The sequence below is a fragment of the Ixodes scapularis genome, unplaced genomic scaffold (genome assembly GCF_016920785.2).
Source record: "Ixodes scapularis isolate PalLabHiFi unplaced genomic scaffold, ASM1692078v2 PGA_scaffold4__175_contigs__length_147842914, whole genome shotgun sequence".
NCBI classification, from domain to species: Eukaryota; Metazoa; Arthropoda; class Arachnida; order Ixodida; family Ixodidae; genus Ixodes; species Ixodes scapularis.
In genome coordinates, this window is record NW_024609879.1 from 110470485 (window position 1) to 110486910 (window position 16426).

The 16426-nt window shown below is 50.0% G+C and overlaps 1 protein-coding gene across 1 annotated transcript in view; it reads right to left on the bottom strand.

Moving 5' to 3' along the window:
* Nucleotides 1-2691: 2691 nt before the first annotated feature.
* LOC120838740 (transcriptional-regulating factor 1) overlaps nucleotides 2692-16426 on the bottom strand; it is a 41322-nt gene continuing 27587 nt past the window's right edge. Inside the window, exons 9-16 of the mRNA XM_040208782.3 lie at nucleotides 15616-15862; nucleotides 13786-13912; nucleotides 13665-13714; nucleotides 13468-13548; nucleotides 12732-12835; nucleotides 11542-11706; nucleotides 10167-10438; nucleotides 2692-5159 (exon numbers count right to left, since the gene is read on the bottom strand). Of these exons, the coding sequence (XP_040064716.1) occupies nucleotides 5072-5159; nucleotides 10167-10438; nucleotides 11542-11706; nucleotides 12732-12835; nucleotides 13468-13548; nucleotides 13665-13714; nucleotides 13786-13912; nucleotides 15616-15862 (1134 nt within the window). The 3' untranslated portion in view covers nucleotides 2692-5071. The remainder of the gene's footprint in view (nucleotides 5160-10166; nucleotides 10439-11541; nucleotides 11707-12731; nucleotides 12836-13467; nucleotides 13549-13664; nucleotides 13715-13785; nucleotides 13913-15615; nucleotides 15863-16426) is intronic.

Below are 16426 nucleotides of genomic sequence, written 5' to 3' on the forward strand. Positions count from 1 at the left end.
ACCCCACTGCTGTCTTAAATTATGATCTTGTTCAGGGACTGATTCATTGTAAAAGTTGAAATAGCAAGAACCAAACATGTTAGTCTAAGCTCATTACAGCAGATATTTGGATATAACATACCAATTTGTGAAGTTTAGTTGGTTTTCCTCTATGTACCATTGACTTAACTTTATATCTGCATACAACATACTCCTTTTACAATGGACCGAAATGTTTGTCAAAATCAAGGTCTTTTACAACGAGCTTACACTGTAATATTGATTATTGCGAGTCAGTTTCTCAAATTATCCAGATTCACTACTGTAAACAACACAATGTCTTATAAAAAATCTATGTTAATTTAAAGGCACACTAAGTTCCTTTTAAATATTTTTCTAATTTTGTAAATTAATGACGAAGTAATGGCATTACTTTAGTGAAGTAACTGTAACAAGTTACTCTTTCAACCTTACAACTGTAGCAGGGTTACTTTTTCCCCGTAACTGTTACTGTAACACTGTTACATTTTAGCAGTAACGTGCCCATGACTGAGTATACGTTATACTCCGTTCACCTCCAAGCCGAGACTGTGGTGGAAGCTACGAGCACGTTGGACCAGTCATACGTCGATCCTTCGCCACGTGATCACGCCCTCGCCCACATTCTTTCACAGAGCTGGGCCAGGTGAGGGAAGGGAGGCCGTTTATTGGTCCAGTTAAAGCATAGCTCCCACCGCTGCCTCAGCTTAGGGGTGAACAGAGTGTAGGTTGCGACGTCTTGACAACCCACTTTCACCAATCGTGCTTGTTTTTATTTTTACAGCGGAGCTCTTAAGGGCTGGGTTCCCCAGGATTGTGTCCGGTGTCAAACGCCCGTCGACACAAACCTACCTGGACACCTACCGCCATCTATAAGCGACGGCAGCAAGCACACAACCAGTCTGCTTGCCGCTGTCGCTCGTAGATGGCGGCAACCTTTCCAGCTATCGTAGAAGAATGGATAGTTGGGCGCGTTAGTGGGAATTCATCGTAGGAAACAGCGCAAAAAACAGACGACTACAAAGAAAAATCGCATGCAACGAGCGCAGCGCTCGTCACATGTGTTTCTTCATCCTCATCTGTTTTGCGCGCTGTTTCCTACGCTCTTATCAGTTTCGGTTGGACTTGGGATGGGTCGGCCGCGCGCCCTTTCGGGGGAAGAAGACTGGCTGCGGAAGGAGCGGCGACGTACGCAGCAGCGCGAATGGGGCTGCAACCGCCGCAAAGCCGCTGTTGTCTCGACTTCCACAGCATCGAGCGCTTCAGATTCCCTTGCCAAAGAAGAGCACATCGCTCGCCTGGAAAGCCGCCGCCGAGAACAGAACCAGCAATGTAAAGGGCGTCGGCGGGCCAACGCCATGGACGATGATTGCACCACGGAGGCCAAGCGCAAGCGCGAGGCCCGGCGACGACTGCACTCCACGCCGGCTGAACAGTTCCCGGGCACAACGGCAAGGTTCCCACGATCACTGCATCATAGTTCTGCTCTCGCAGACATCACCGTTCAAGACTAACGCATCAAATTGAAACTGTCGGTTGGAAACGACGTAATAAAGTTGCGATGTGAGGCTACTTTCTTGAAGAAACTTAATTATCACACGTTAGGCGAGATATCGTCTGAAAATTCAAGCAATGTTGGCGATCAATCCGCCAGTGCATCAATCGGCCAGTGCGGTTGACGAGTAATCTCTGTACTTCATTTCACCTTAATTTAAAGAGCAGTCGGCACTAGGAGCCATTGGGACCAACCAAACAGCGTCAAAGCGCGACATAATATCAATCGTTCATTTTCCTGTAAGTGTTTTATTGACTAAACCAATTAGTGAAGCGAATGTCCTGCGATTTGCTCTTTTAGAATGTGTTTGTGCTTGTGTGTTCCAGCCTTCGACTGTGCTCCGACCCAAGATGAAACTAACCATGTGGTGATTAGAGACGCTGTGAAATACATATTCCTACCATTTTTCTTTCCTCCTAATTTTCTGAATATTAAGGTTGACCAACAATGAAATATTTTTATTACTTCGATTAATCCCTTTTCAGCACAGGTGTGATGCAATTCTTAGCCAAAATGGCACTTTGGCACAAGTTGTAGGAGACTTTCGTTCATGGCGCAGCACTTTCGTCACTGAACTATTAAGCAAAGGACACATGAACGATTAAAATGGGCACCGCACGGCAGTTTTCATAGCAACTTGTGCGGACGCTGTGACATGGACCTATGCCATGCCGCCATGTCACAGCGTCTGCGCAAGCTGCTATGAAATTTCAGAGTGGTGCCTGTTTTCATAGCTCACGGTGCCCTGCTTGAGCCCCGTTGAGTGCGCTTTTCACCCAGCACCGGTGTACTGCAGAGTATCAACACCCGTGAAAGCAAGCTTCACGGGTGTTGCCTCTCTGAAGTGCACCGGTGCTCGGAAAGAAGCGCACTCAACGGGGCCGCAAAAACAAAATGTATTACACGGAAACGCCGTTGGAATTAAGCGGCCTTATGAATACATAAAAAACATACCGGGACAACCAAAATTTTTAAATTTGTTTGAATTAGCCAGAAGTATGAAATATCCGAGCTTGAATTATTGCGAGCCTGATGTAGCATTTCTTTGAAAACAAAACCCGACCACTAAGAAACATCTTTTGGGGAAAAAAGCTCGACCGTCAAAGGGTTAAAAATTGGCGTCGACAGAGAACACATGAGACAGTGGTGTCCAACAGCCGTTTAATCGATGACGCACCTCGCGAGTACAAAAATACGACGGCCCATCGCACGGCCGGCTCGAGAACAAGAAAAAGGGCCAATGAAAAATCAACCTAGTATTTACAGTCATGTACACAAAAACATGCAGACGTACACATGTGCGCACGCACGCTTGAGCAATTGCAGCCTTGGCAAAAAAACTACCGCCACGTGGAAGGGGACGCGGGCTCTGAGAAATGCCATTTGCCGCCGAGCAATAAGTTCTACTCCAGCTCCCCGGCCCCCTCGTGCGCGGGATGCTGCTTGCCAGTCCGTAAACTGAAACATAGTTTGACACAGCCGACGCGTCTAGACTCCTCGACTTTTTATGTACATACACGTCACTTGCCGGGCCGCCTCTTGGCTCGTAAAGTGCGCCCGACGCGTTGACATCCATAACCGTAAGGTACTTTGCACGCCGAGCCAGCTTAGCGCTTTGGATTAAGCGGTACGCAGGTTGAAACCTGCGCAATCAGGTTTTGTGCTCTGCTCGCACGGGCGGTCTAGAGATAGTCGTGGACGAAACAAACCAGAAGACATAACCGCTTCGTCCGTCGCGTTGACGCAGTTGGGTGGTGGCACATCTAACTGTGCAGCCAAGTGTCGAGCGTGTGATCCCTCGTTTGGACGAACGTCGCTCCTAACGCCACGTGTCGGCACATTCGAGTTTCTCGTGTCCGTGGCTGTACCCTCTAATTCAGGAAATCGGTCTGCACCTCAAAGCAGACCATTTTTCAGTTTAGGTCTTGGGTTGCACTATGGTGCCTGGGACAAGCGTCCAAATGATCTGTTTGCCATGTCCCTCATTCTTATCTCCTTAATTTCCTGCCAATGACATTTTGTGTAATGCTGCTGTTCGCCACGATTCCGGAGGTGGCACAGCAGCGAAACTGGATACAGCGGACGCTTGTTCTGCTGTAGCTTGCTCCGCAGCCCGACAGTCGACGGAAACTATGGGAACCACGAGCTGGGATGCCGCAATGACGGCGACGCTCACCTCTTTGGCCAGCACTCCTGCAACCAACCGACAGAATTGTGACAACCGACGACATGACACGTCGGCTCCCACGCCTCTTGCGCTGCTTTTTGTTGCCACTTCAGAACCGCTCCTGTCGCACGGGCGATGTAGGACGCTAAGCACGCCAGTCGGAGACACATTCCAGACACTAGCTATGCCGCACATGGGACTTGCCATAACATACATGAGCCTAGATCTTGGCATGTCGGCTTAGCGAGTCTCGGCTTGGGCTAAGCTGTATATTGGATGAAAACCGTCGGCCTCAACCCTAGGATGTGCCTGTTAGCCCTTTGAACCTGTCGGTCTCTTTTGAAAATGATTGTGTCCATAGATATACACACGTGCTGCGAGACCATTACGCACACGCATTATTAGATCAATACACCGATGGACAGCATCGACGGAATAGGCTAAAAGCTTTTGTCTATCAAAATTTTCGTAAAGGGAGGCTATTCGCGCAAGATGTCGTCTGCCAGTCTAAATTTTAAGCTGGTCGACACCTGACATGCGGCACGCCGGTCCAGGTTTTCAGCTGCTCTCGCATGGGCAACAGAGCAGCTGAGCAGTCTGCAAACCTTAAATGCCAAGCCATGCTGTGTACAGGCCTACTGTCGGACTTCTTGCTCCTCAGCTGGCAAGTTTGTTAGCCTTGGTCTCTGTACAAAGAATGCCATTCGCCAACTCGAATCTCTGTGCCCACTACATGGCATGGCTGTAGGTGACATTCGGCGCAAGAAGTCGTCCGCCGGCCTCGGGTTTCACCGCGAGCACACCGTCGTCCGCATGCTTGGAAGTTAGAACCGCCTCACGTACCGCATACCGTCAACCCTGGGCAATCCCGCGCACTGTATTTGTTCCAAAGGCTTAGGCCCTGGTACGTCCCACGCAGAATTAGCAACCTGCCAGTCGTGCTCGTAGCCTACGATAGTTGGGCATGTTCTCTTGTACATACGGTGTCCCTCGCTAGACAGGATTACGGTGTCTGGTACGTGTCTCCGACTGGTGCAGTTGGGACGTCGCTTCATTTGGGCAGTTGGGACGATGCAGCAGCTTCAGTCGTGTCATTTGTTGCCACTTCGGGACTACTTCTGACGTGTGGGCAGGACGGGACGCTGAATGCACCGGACGAAGTCACGTTCCCGGCACCGTACACGTGGACGTTGGCTGATCCGGTCGCCGGTAGTCATCGGCCGGCCCGGCTCGTAGACGCCGTCCGTAGCGACACGGTTGGCAGGACCTCCAGCTCTGCGAGCGGGATCGACGGCGAGTCCTTGGGAAAGTTTCACGTCCTTACGTGCGTCTCAGAACTCGAACCGGCTACTTCCGACGGCGCGTGATGCACCGTGGCTCTTCATATGGGCGTTTCGGCTCTTCACCTTGGCAAACACCCTGCAAGTGAAACCGAGCATTAATTGGAAGCGAGTGGCATCAATAAAAAGATTTGTTTACTTCTTTTTTTTTTTCAAAGTGTGCAGGAAAGTTGATCAGCGCCGCCAAATATTGCCACAGTGTATGTACCGCACTCTAGAAGACTAAGAAAGGTAAAAGAATAAAGCTTCCTACGTCTGTTCCTTGTGCTGCAATTTATTTATACACTTATTTATGTATTTCAGCATACCGCGACCTCAGTTGAGGTCTTTGCAGGCAGGAGTGGAATACACAGGTGAAAACAGACAAGTAGTACTAACAATAAACGAGAACATATACAAAAAAAATTATTCACCAGTCACGCATGAAACAAAATAAAGTTTCACAATTTCTAAAACAAAGTCGTCGTACTGAAGCATACATGTAGATCCATTAATACCAATCCACAACTCAACCGTGCGCGGAAAGGAATTTTTAAAACAATATGAGACTGAAGGGGATCGCCTAGTGGGTGACCCATCCTTTATTGCAACATCCCGCAGTGCCACTATCTTCATTAACAATTCTAATAATAATAATAATAATAATAATAATAATAATAATAATAATCTTTATTTGCACAGACAGGTGTTTTCCTGGGGGCGTGCGAGGCGAAACAGAAAGGCGGAAGCCCGTACGCTGGTGCGTCTGTTGGCCCAACCCCCAGGAAACGAAAACAAAGTTCAACATAACAAACAAAACAACGCACAATACTAAAAAAAAAAAAAATAATAATAATAACAATAATAAAAGGGGGGGGGGGGGGGGGGGGGGAGTTACGAAATCGGTCGCATTTACGAGGCCCTAGCACGGCCCGAGTGTCCTCAGAGGGCGTCCAAACCGAAATCGCGAAGCGCGCGCGACTCCCATCGCCGCGACGGGGGGCCCTGCCAGGAGGGAGAGACCGAGAAAGGCCCAACACCTTGGGAGGGCGAGCCAGGTCCCGATCCCAATCACCCCCTCCCCCGCGACAGGGCCCCCCATCACGGCAACAGTCGAGGGCAACGCGCGTCCCGCAATCCCGGGTTGAACGCAACTTCCCCACACAATCAATTCCGCGCCCGCGAAAAGGCTCGGCACAGAAGCGCGGATCCCGCCCGGTCTTCTGGGATGGGGAAGCGCACATCCAGGGGTGCCGAGAGGAAGGCCTCGATCGCAGCTGGAAGAAACGTGCGGCTATGGCGAACTGTGCGAGCCCGTAGCTGCTCGGGTTGTCCGGACCGCTTACTAATGCGGAGGACCGAGTTGAGATAAGTGTTCTCTAGTGAACCGTCCAGGAGGCGACACAACAGTCTCACACGCGCAACGACCCGTCGATGGTCTAATGTCTGCCAGCTGAGGCGCCTCAGTCGATCCTCATAGGTCTGGGGGGTGACCAGCGTCCGGTCCGTCCGCGACAGGAGAGTTCGTGTTGCGCGACGCTGGACCCCCTCCAGACGCTGAGAGAGGTGGGCTTGGTAGGGGCTCCAGATGGAAGCGCAGTATTCTAAACGCGGGAGCACCAGAGCGGTATAGAGGATCCGAAAGGCCTCCGGACCGCAGGAGCGCGACACCCTTGTGACGAACCCGAGGGTTCGACGTGCCTTTGCCACGATGTTGGAAATATGTAAGGTAAAATCCAAAGTAGGTGCAAGGGTCACCCCCAGAATTTGAAGGTGTGTGGCGACGGACACAGGAGTGCCAGAGAAAGAATAGCAAGGGGGGTCAACACTCTTCTTCTTACTGAAGCGCATAGCAGCACTTTTGGTGAGGCTAAGTCGTAGATAGTTGGCAGCAGACAAGTCTGCAATCAGGGAGATGTGGTCTTGAAGGCGGGAGCTAGAAGAAGGGTGGTTCAAACGGGACAAAATGGTTGTGTCGTCGGCGTATTGGATAAGCAGGGTGTTCTCCGTCTTCGGCATGCCATTAACATACACTGAGAAAAGAGTGGGTCCCAGCACAGAGCCTTGTGGCACACCCGAGGAAATGGAGAAGTCCTCAGACGAAGACCCGTGGAACACCACCTTGTGAGAGCGACCAATAAGGAAGCGAGCTATCCAACGTAGCAGGGAGCCATGTACACCAACCCCTGCGAGCTTCTGGAGAAGAAGGTGATGGTCCAGCGTGTCAAACGCATTGCTATAGTCTAGTTGGATGAGGTCCGTGGAAGTGTGGTCATCCAGCGCATCGCTTATGTAGTGCGTGATGGTGGCCAGGGCAGTTTCGCAACTTCTTCCTGGCCTAAATCCATGCTGCGACGAGGAGAGTATGTTGCTGGCGGACAGATAATCTAGAAGGGTACGATTTAGCATCCGCTCAAAAGTTCTGCACAGGATCGAAGTGACTGAGACTGGCCGATACGATGAGACGTCATTCACAGGCTTGCCTTTCCCTTTGTGGATAGGCTTCACCAAGGCCCGCTTCCAGAGGTCTGGAACAGCAGCCGTGTCCAGGAAAGACTGGAATATTGATAACAAAGATGGGGATACCCGCGGGCAGAGCCGTTTATACTGAGAGAGTTTGGCCGATGGGCGGAGCTTGTTGGCCGCTAGAACCAGCGGATTTCGCGATAACACAATATGGCGTTACTTCTTTGTCTTGTTCATTCCTGTGAAATCGCGTAGAGTTCCTATGAGTCAGATCCACAATATGGCGGACGGAAGTAGTCATCCCCCGGTTGTCAGACTACGCTGCTGTGGTTGTCAGACTGCCAAAATCTCCTTAAGAAGGCCAAACTCTCTCAGTATAAACGGCTCTGCCCGCGGGCAGAGCAGCCTGAGGAATGCCGGTGGGAAGTTGTCAGGGCCTGGTGAGAGCGAGGGCTTAATTTGTCGAAAAGCTTCATGAAGGTGCTCGAGTGACAGAGTTATGTCAGGCATCAGGAGGCTAGGGCATGGCGTGTTCTCCTCAATGTTTTGCACAAGGCGGTCAATGTCTGGTGTGGGCTCAGCAGCGTTGAAAACACCGGCGAAGTGCTGGGCGAACGACTGTGCAATATCCCGTGGGGATGTGAGAGGGACGCTGTTGTTCACGAAGGTTGGCTTGTTGCTACTGGTCTGTAACCTGCTCATGTACGACCAGAACAGCTTTGGGTCATCCCTGGCCTTGAGTGCGACGTTGCGGGCATAGCTGATGTGAGAAGTGTGGATGGCAGCTTTCAGCGTTCTCTGAAGGTCCTTTGCTGCCCGGAGTGTCTCTGCACACTGCAGCCGCGCTGCCTTCTTGAAAAGCGCTCTTTTCTGACTGGCCGCTTTTATAATCTCGTGCGTAATCCAGGGAGCCCTCTTCCTCCGGGTAGAACGAAGTGAATGAGGAATGGACTCGCGCTGGATGGCACTCGCAAAATCACACCATAAGTCAAAGTCTGAAACACAGTCACTTCCCCCAGTGGTCATGCACCAAGGCGCGAGATGAGCTAGATTAGCAAGGTGAGAATGGTCGGTTTCATGAAATCTCCAAGTAGTACGAGCAAAGTGGCCCTTTCTGGGCAAGGAGGTTGCGAAAGACACCTCCACAGCCATATGGTCGCTACCACTAAGGCCGGGATAAACATCACAGGAGAGGACCTTTGTGATGTCCGTAGTGAAGACCAAGTCGAGGAAACTGCTCCGAGGCAGGTAAGTGGGGCTGTGGCAGACTTGCAGAAGCTATGTAGCATTTTCAACCGCTCAACAGTTTGCATAAAAGACAGAGTCTCTAGCCCTAATGTTGGCATAGTGGATAAAGGTGAAAAGTGTCAATCATATATATTGGAAATAAATCGGACCACTTAGGCCTGAATAGAGCCGTTCAGGCCAAAGGAATCGTTTATCTTAGAACGTTGGAAAGAGTTGATTGTAGGGTTGCGCGAATATTCGAAATTTCGAATATAGTAGTTTCCAATAACACACTATTCGATATTCGCTTCAAGAAGAACTGCGCTATTCACATTTTTGAAAGTGCTGATTGAGTGCGCTTCTTACCGAGCACCGGTGCTGCGGAGAAGCAACACCCACGGAAGCAAGCTTTGCGGGTGTTGCTTCTCCGCATTACGTCGATACTCGGTAAGAAGCGCACTCAACGGGGTAACCCAATGCGATGAACACTTGGAAAAGTATGAATATCTGCAATTGCGTGCTTGAAAGAAAACCATACATTCAAAGCGGGATGGCCCACGCATGTCGGCTGTATATGAAAATAAATGGAAACTTCATGGATGTGTATACTGTAAAACCCTTCATTTTTGCGGCCCCTATTTTTTGCGAATCGGTCACAGACGACATAGTCGCAGACACTAAATTTCGCAAATTCCAGAGACCTGCATTGAAATTCTTAAGGACCGAAATTTTCGCGTACCTTTAAATTTCGCGAATTTTGCAATTGGCGATATTTGCGAAATTTAAGGGCTCGCAAACATCAAGGATTTCACAGTACCTACATTATAGTAGAAGTTTCAAAATTAAACTGACTGTTTTGCAAATGTCAATGAGTAGGTATAGCTGGGCATCTCAAGGTTAAATTTTATGTCAAATGTGTGAGTTACTAGCTATCCCACTGTAGGCATTAGACTTTCTGAGGCTACATCTATAAATGTAGTTGGATTACAGTTAGCTTAAAAATGGACAGGTGCAAGCTCGAGAACAGCCTTGTCAGGTTTATCTGGGTTTTTTGAGACTTTGTTGTGCTTGTCCCTTCCTTTTCCCTTGTCTCTGGATTTTTTCAAGTAGATCTGATGATTTCACCGAACACTCCCACCCTCCTCCAAGGACCAAGAACCGCACACGCAAGTAGATAGAACGATCGGCAATGCCAGAAGGCTCGCCGCATACCACAATTCCTGTCCAGCTCCGCTTAGACGCTAACTCCACCGTTACAATGCACAGAAGCAGTCCCATTTTCGGAATTCTCGAATACATGGCTAATTCTCCCCAGTTCTGTGCAAATTTAGTGCCTGGTACACATCTGTGCGAAACCCGGAGACACACTCCGGGTACCGCACTGCAGCGATATGACCCGCCTCTCCGAGCTCACCTGCCGCACAGTCGACAGGGAAACTCCTGCGGGGGCTCGCAATGCTGTGGGAGCTCCGGCGGTGGGGGCTGGGCGGCGAGGGGGCTGTTGGGTGGTGCGTCCTGGCTCCCGCCCTCCTCTCCTTCTTCGTCGTCCGGCAACACTGTGTCGGGCGCCACGGCTTCGAGCTCCCTCCGCCGGCGCGTGCAGCACAGCCGCCGGTACTCCTCGGGCGCCACCTTCTTCCAGACATAGTACAGCTCCACGCATTGCTGCACGCTCTTGCTGCCCACCTGCGATGTGACGAGAAAAACGGGTTGGGCGGGTGGCATCTCACCAACACCGCGTAGAATAATCAAGGCCCGCGTACTAGCATTTCGACGTCGTCGCGGCGAGATAGAGTGTAGGCGCAGATTGGACACAAGTGCTGCGTTGGCATTCGACTGTCAAAGGACGCTCGGCGTAGGGCTCAGGCCCAATTGTTGGCACCATCCGAGTGGCACCATCCGAGTGCGATTACTTTACGAGGAGGTACAGAAGGCTTTTCACGGGCTCGGACTACTCTAGGTGATGTTGGCCCGACGCGGCTGTGCTTCCGAAATCTCCGACTCTTTGGCCAGACCGCAGCCAGACCCACTCATTTATGTCGACGGTATGTTTTAGGTGAACTGGCACGCATGGCAAGGCTGCTCCTAAAGCCTGCTCGAAAATTCCAGTTTGTAAATGTGTTCATTTCAGCCACATTTGCTGAAGTCTCTGCGTAGGAAGACTGCTTCAAACTTTGACGGGAGTTCGTCGCAGTAACGCTCAACAGTTACTGCAAGCAGGTTCAACTGTGTTTCAACGAGACACCTTTTCCAAATTTACACATCTAGAACAATCTACCGTGGAAATTATGCGTCAAACTTCACATTACAAAGTTCACAAAGATTAATTCGTAATCATAGTCAGCGACAATAGAAAAATGTTTTGTCAGTTAGTGGCCTGTTGTGCCCTATATAACTAACGCCCCTCAGCCCCCTCCCACGCCCCATCGAAATGCAGTCAATCCTAACATGTATCCAAATAAAATTCTATTCAAATTCAATTTGTATTCAAATCATTCTATTCAAACTCAATTGTGCTTAAATCAAATTTTATTTGAATTGAGTATGTTTTCCAATCAAATTCTATTCAAATTAAATCTGGAATTGATAAAACTTACATCTGAATATACTGATATCTACACACTCCTACTATATCCTCTGGGATAACGTAAAGCGAAGTCATACTTAGCGGTAGCCCCTGAAGAGCTATTGCGTGAAAAAGTAATTGGGGTCAGGGAAAAAAACAAGTTCCCTCAAGCTGAAAAGGCAGCGACAATATACCGCAGTACCGCCCATGACTAGCGTCCCACCTTGGAAGCGACATGAAGGAAGTCCTTGTCGAAGGTTGCCAGCGCGTCTTGGAAGCGTTCCACTTCCTCCCTACTCCAGCGGTGACACTCGGCGTAGCGGTATGTGAGGAGCGGATGGCCACCTGGCAACATTGGCTGGCGGTCCATGAGCCGCAGTGTTGCCTCCTAAAAGGAAGAAGAAATGTACCATCGGCTCAAACCGGCTCAAACCAGCTTCTTGTTCAGACGAGTAAAAATAGTGAGGAATAACATACCATAGTTACGTGGATATAAGTCAACATTTTTTGGCACCATTCTTTAAAATGAAGGATCAACCTATAGTCGTTACCACACAATTTATGGCAGTACTTTGGTCGTATGTGACAAAAATGTCACAAGTATACTCAGTCTCACGGTAACTTAGCAAACGGCAACGGCTACAATCCCGGTCAGCTAGTCAGCACGTTGGAGAAAGATGCATGACTATACTCTACTTCACTACAGTAGGCTAACGATAATTCAAACTCGGGTATTTCATACTTCCGGTTATTTCAGACAGATTTTAAAATGTTAGTTGTCCTTCTATGTTTTTGCGTATTTATCTGATTAGTTTGAACGGCACTTTCATGGAAGCACTGGAGAACCTTCCAGAACCCCAAAGCGACAGAGAAACTGCTGCTGCATAGGCGGCGGCAAAAGGGGGGGGGGGGAAGAGGGAGCGATAGCACGTCTTGCCATAGATGACGTGACTGTGCAAGGGGCAACAGCGACGATACGGCATGTGGGCTTTTGTGTACAGACGTTGCCGGATTTCGCCGGAAAGGGGCGAAATCCGCTGCCGCTGTAAAACACTGCTGGGCACAGTAGCACAAAAATGTAGTGTGCAGCCCTCGAGCCAAGTAAAAATCCAGAAGACACAAACAAAAAGGCCAGGCAACATAAAAGAGCAGATCAATGCATTGCACAAGACGAAGGCTACAAATCAAGAACCACGGGAAAAACGCACCTCTGGCAGGACTCTCAGTCCACAACCCCAAAATGTATGCAGTAATCGAGAGGCAGAGCTGCTGGGTCGTTTTCCTCAGCCCAGGGTTGCGCTTGTAATTTCAATATTTCAAGCTCTTGGTGCCTTATGGTCTTGGACACTGGTGCGCCATCAACCCCCAATCAATCGAACAATCAATACCTCGGCCCCAAGGTTTGGACCTCACCTGCAGGTTCCCTTGGCACAGCGCCAGGAGGTGAAAGGCGTATTCGCGGTTCCGACCGCCACCCGGCACCACCGCAGAGCTCGCAAGCTCCAGGTATGCGTCGACTGCACAGAGAGCCAAGCTAAGACACTTATGAATCTCTAGGCAGGTGGTCAGGGCATCTCTAGGCAGAGATGCCCTGACAACCTACATTCATCATTCGTGATTCTTTCTTTATCAAATTCGAGACTGAAGGGTATTTGCATACTGCAAGGTTTGTACATCCACTCAATTAAGTACAGCTGGGTATGTCGATAGGTTTAACTTTATATCAAATCCATCATTTACTCGCCATCCCATGGCATCGGATTTTTCGAGGTCACAGTATATGAATATAGTTATATTAAAATTGGCTTATAAATGGACAAATAAAGGCTTGGGAACAACCTTCACAAGTTCAGCTGTGATTTTGTTGTTTAAGCATGGTGCAATAGTAGTGAAAGGCTCGGAGAAGTTATTCAATATTCAATTCAGAAATATTCGGCCAAAACCCTCTTATTCGCTTCGGGTTCGCTTCAAACTCAAAACCCACCATTCGCACACGACTAACATTTAGCCTGATACTAAAAATTCTGTAACAACTCTAGTACAAGTACTTCTGGCCAAAACTCCGGCCAAATGATGTTAGCTTAATTCCAGCAAACAAGCGACAGGGAATAAACATAAAGAAACGCGCACGGAGACGCTCTGCACTCACGCTCGTCGTCGCAGAGGTGATCGCAGTTTCGCGGGTCCCAAACCATGTCGGCCTTGTGCTCGGCCTCCAGGGCTGATTTTACTGCAAAGCACAAGCAGACCCCAAGAAAAGAACACGCCAATCAGAGACGCGTTCCAAGCGCCACGACTCCATCAAAACTTCAATCGAGGTTCGGAGAAAGTGACCCCTTTTCTTACCGTCTAAGGGTGGAAGCCTCGCTTGAAACTGGGGCCCCACGTTGACGTGACTGCAAAGGAACGATGCCCCTCAACGATCGACTAGAAGTCTGAGCGGACATTACGACGGTCCAAAACTCACGGGAGGATGTCCGTCTCGGGTGCGAGCTCTTCTTCTTCGTCCGAGAGGGGAGCTTCACCCAGAGCCTCGACGGGCGACGGAGAAACGCCGGCGGTCATGCCGGCAACGTGCACCGTGGCAGTTCGGTCTGCAGTGAAGACGTGGTTAGTGCTGCTGTTAGGCATGTGCTTTGGAGGCTCTCGGGGTTCGTCAAACCTCCTTTGCCGGGGGACCTTTGTGCGTCGGTTGACCAAGCGTCTGCGCTATGGGCTAAGCATAGCCCACTTGGAATCGTCAAATGATGCGGCGGGACAGTGTGGCATTTGTTTTGGCAAAATGAGCGGGACAAAATGCGAGCCAATTTTGTGACTTTTTCTTCCCATCCGTATGTTTCCCAAAGTAGTCAATGTCACAACGGCCCACACTGCCATTCGATTATTTCACGACGAAGACTCATCTGGGCGCCGGTCTATAGGAACAATAATGTTTGTCTTCTATGTTTTTGGCTTGGAGGAGCTCATACCTTTCTGCTTTGAAGCGATAAACGCACCACCAACAGGCACCTCTGCGGTAGGTTGTGGCGCGACATGTCGAGAAACCAATTTGTGTGGTTCCTAGAGAGGGCCAACACATCCTCTGATCTACGCTGCAAAAATGCAGAACACCCTGTCGGACGGCCGACGGATAGACAGACGGACGCACGCAGCCGAGCCCTTTGAATTGGGTGGTGGCTTGGGCAACCTAGCCGACAGTTTGAAAGTGCGACAAAATGCCACGGAAACCATTACAAAACGTGTACATGTACTTTGAAGGACAATCTGTACAGAAGAGCATTACATTGAGAAGAGAGAAGTAAATTCCAAATGCGCCCCAATGGGAATCAAACCCACGACCACATGGCTGCACGCTCGACATTCTACCACCGCCCTAATCGGTGGGTAGACGCAAAGCCAGCTGGCTTTGCCTCACGACGGTGGTCTCTACTACCCGCTTGAAAGCAAACTCCAATCACAGGATGCTGGCATTACGTAGTAAGGTGAACTCTGTAAAAATTTACGGGAAGAGACGAGAAGTTCGAGGGGGCACCCCTCACATAAGAAAGGACAGAGTTTAGAATAAAATAACCAGAGAAAAATCTAAAAAAAAGACCGCAACGTCCATCGCAAGCGCTAAAGACTGCCGCGAAAACAGATTTTGTGCATGCCGACTCTATCCGCAGGATCGAGATAAATCTATTTTAGTAAAATTTATGGCAAATTGCTAGCCATTCTGTTGCATACAGGAAACGTTTCAGCACCACTAACGTTTAGCGGTACTCCGAGTTGCCAGACGCCTACGTTCACAACGCTCTTCATGAGAGTTTAACGCTTGCCGCGTGTACACTTTATAGTTGTTCCTCGAATAGAGCGATACTACCGCGAATCGGGCCGATAAACCTGGCGATCTTTCAGAGTCTTTCAAACTCTCGAGCTCCTCTCCCTCAGTGTACACAGGTAGTCGAGCTCCTCCTCGCCTACCTCACTCCTTGCCCACCCCTCAGCGTCGAACACCTCACTCCTCCTCTCCCATCCGTCAACCAGTCATTGTCGAGGCTTGCGGCCACGCTTTTGTCCGGGCTTCACAAAATGCCAAACGCCTATAGCCTGTTGCAACTCAAGAAGGTAGGACGAGGGAAAGAAAGGCTAAGGAGAAGCAGACGGAACGCTGGAGAAGAGAGGGGGAAACCTCCTCCCCTCTTTGGTGTTTCGTCTGCTTCCTCCTCCCCCAGCCTTCCTTTCCCTCACTTTACCTTCTTGACTTGCAGCGGACTATAGCCAAAGAATGTTTCGCGTTTACAAGGTGCGCACCCACCTCTGGGCGTCCCAGTGTGGGGGGTGGCAGGTCCCGCCGATCGGGGCCCCGGGTACACGTGCCAGAAGAGCCCTGAGCCCGACCGGAGGGGGCTCAGCATGGGCGGAGGGGTGTAGGGCGGGGGCGACGCACCGGTGCCCCCCACGGCGCTCTTGTGGCCTGCCTCGGCGCAGGGGTCCCACAGGCGCGGGGAGCGCAGCCGGCTCGGGAACCCGATGGCGTTCACGTGCGGGGGTATGTACAGGGGCTGCACAAGAGGTCAGTGGAAGACGTTAAATGCCGTTACTAGGGCTGGGACAACACTTAGGACAACCTCTAGGACAACCTCGAGGACGATCTCAAGAAGGACTTCTAGGATGACCTCTAGAACAACTACTCGGACGACCTCAAGGACAACCTCAAGGACGGCGTCTAGGATGACCTCAAGGAATTTGTCTAAGACGACCTCAGGGACGACTTCTAGAAAAATTTAGCCTTTACACTCTGCTCAGAACCAGAGTCGAAAGGCTGGAAAGGTTGCTGCCATCTATGAGCAACAGTGACAACCAGACAATCGGCAAGATGGCTGTCTGGCTGCCACCGTCACTTATAGATGGCAATAGCTGTCCAGAGCTTTGTGTTAACATTTATTTGGTGACGGACACGAAAATGGAGAAACTAGCCTTCGACAGCTCCGCTGTATTGATGTCCTACTGCAAGAAAATAAGAACGCAAAAAGAAGGCAATAAAGCTTTTTCCCTAACTAAGATTTCAAGCTGTTTTTGTCCTACTATAGTGGGGTTTACTCAATAAGTTGTTAATTAAACTGTAC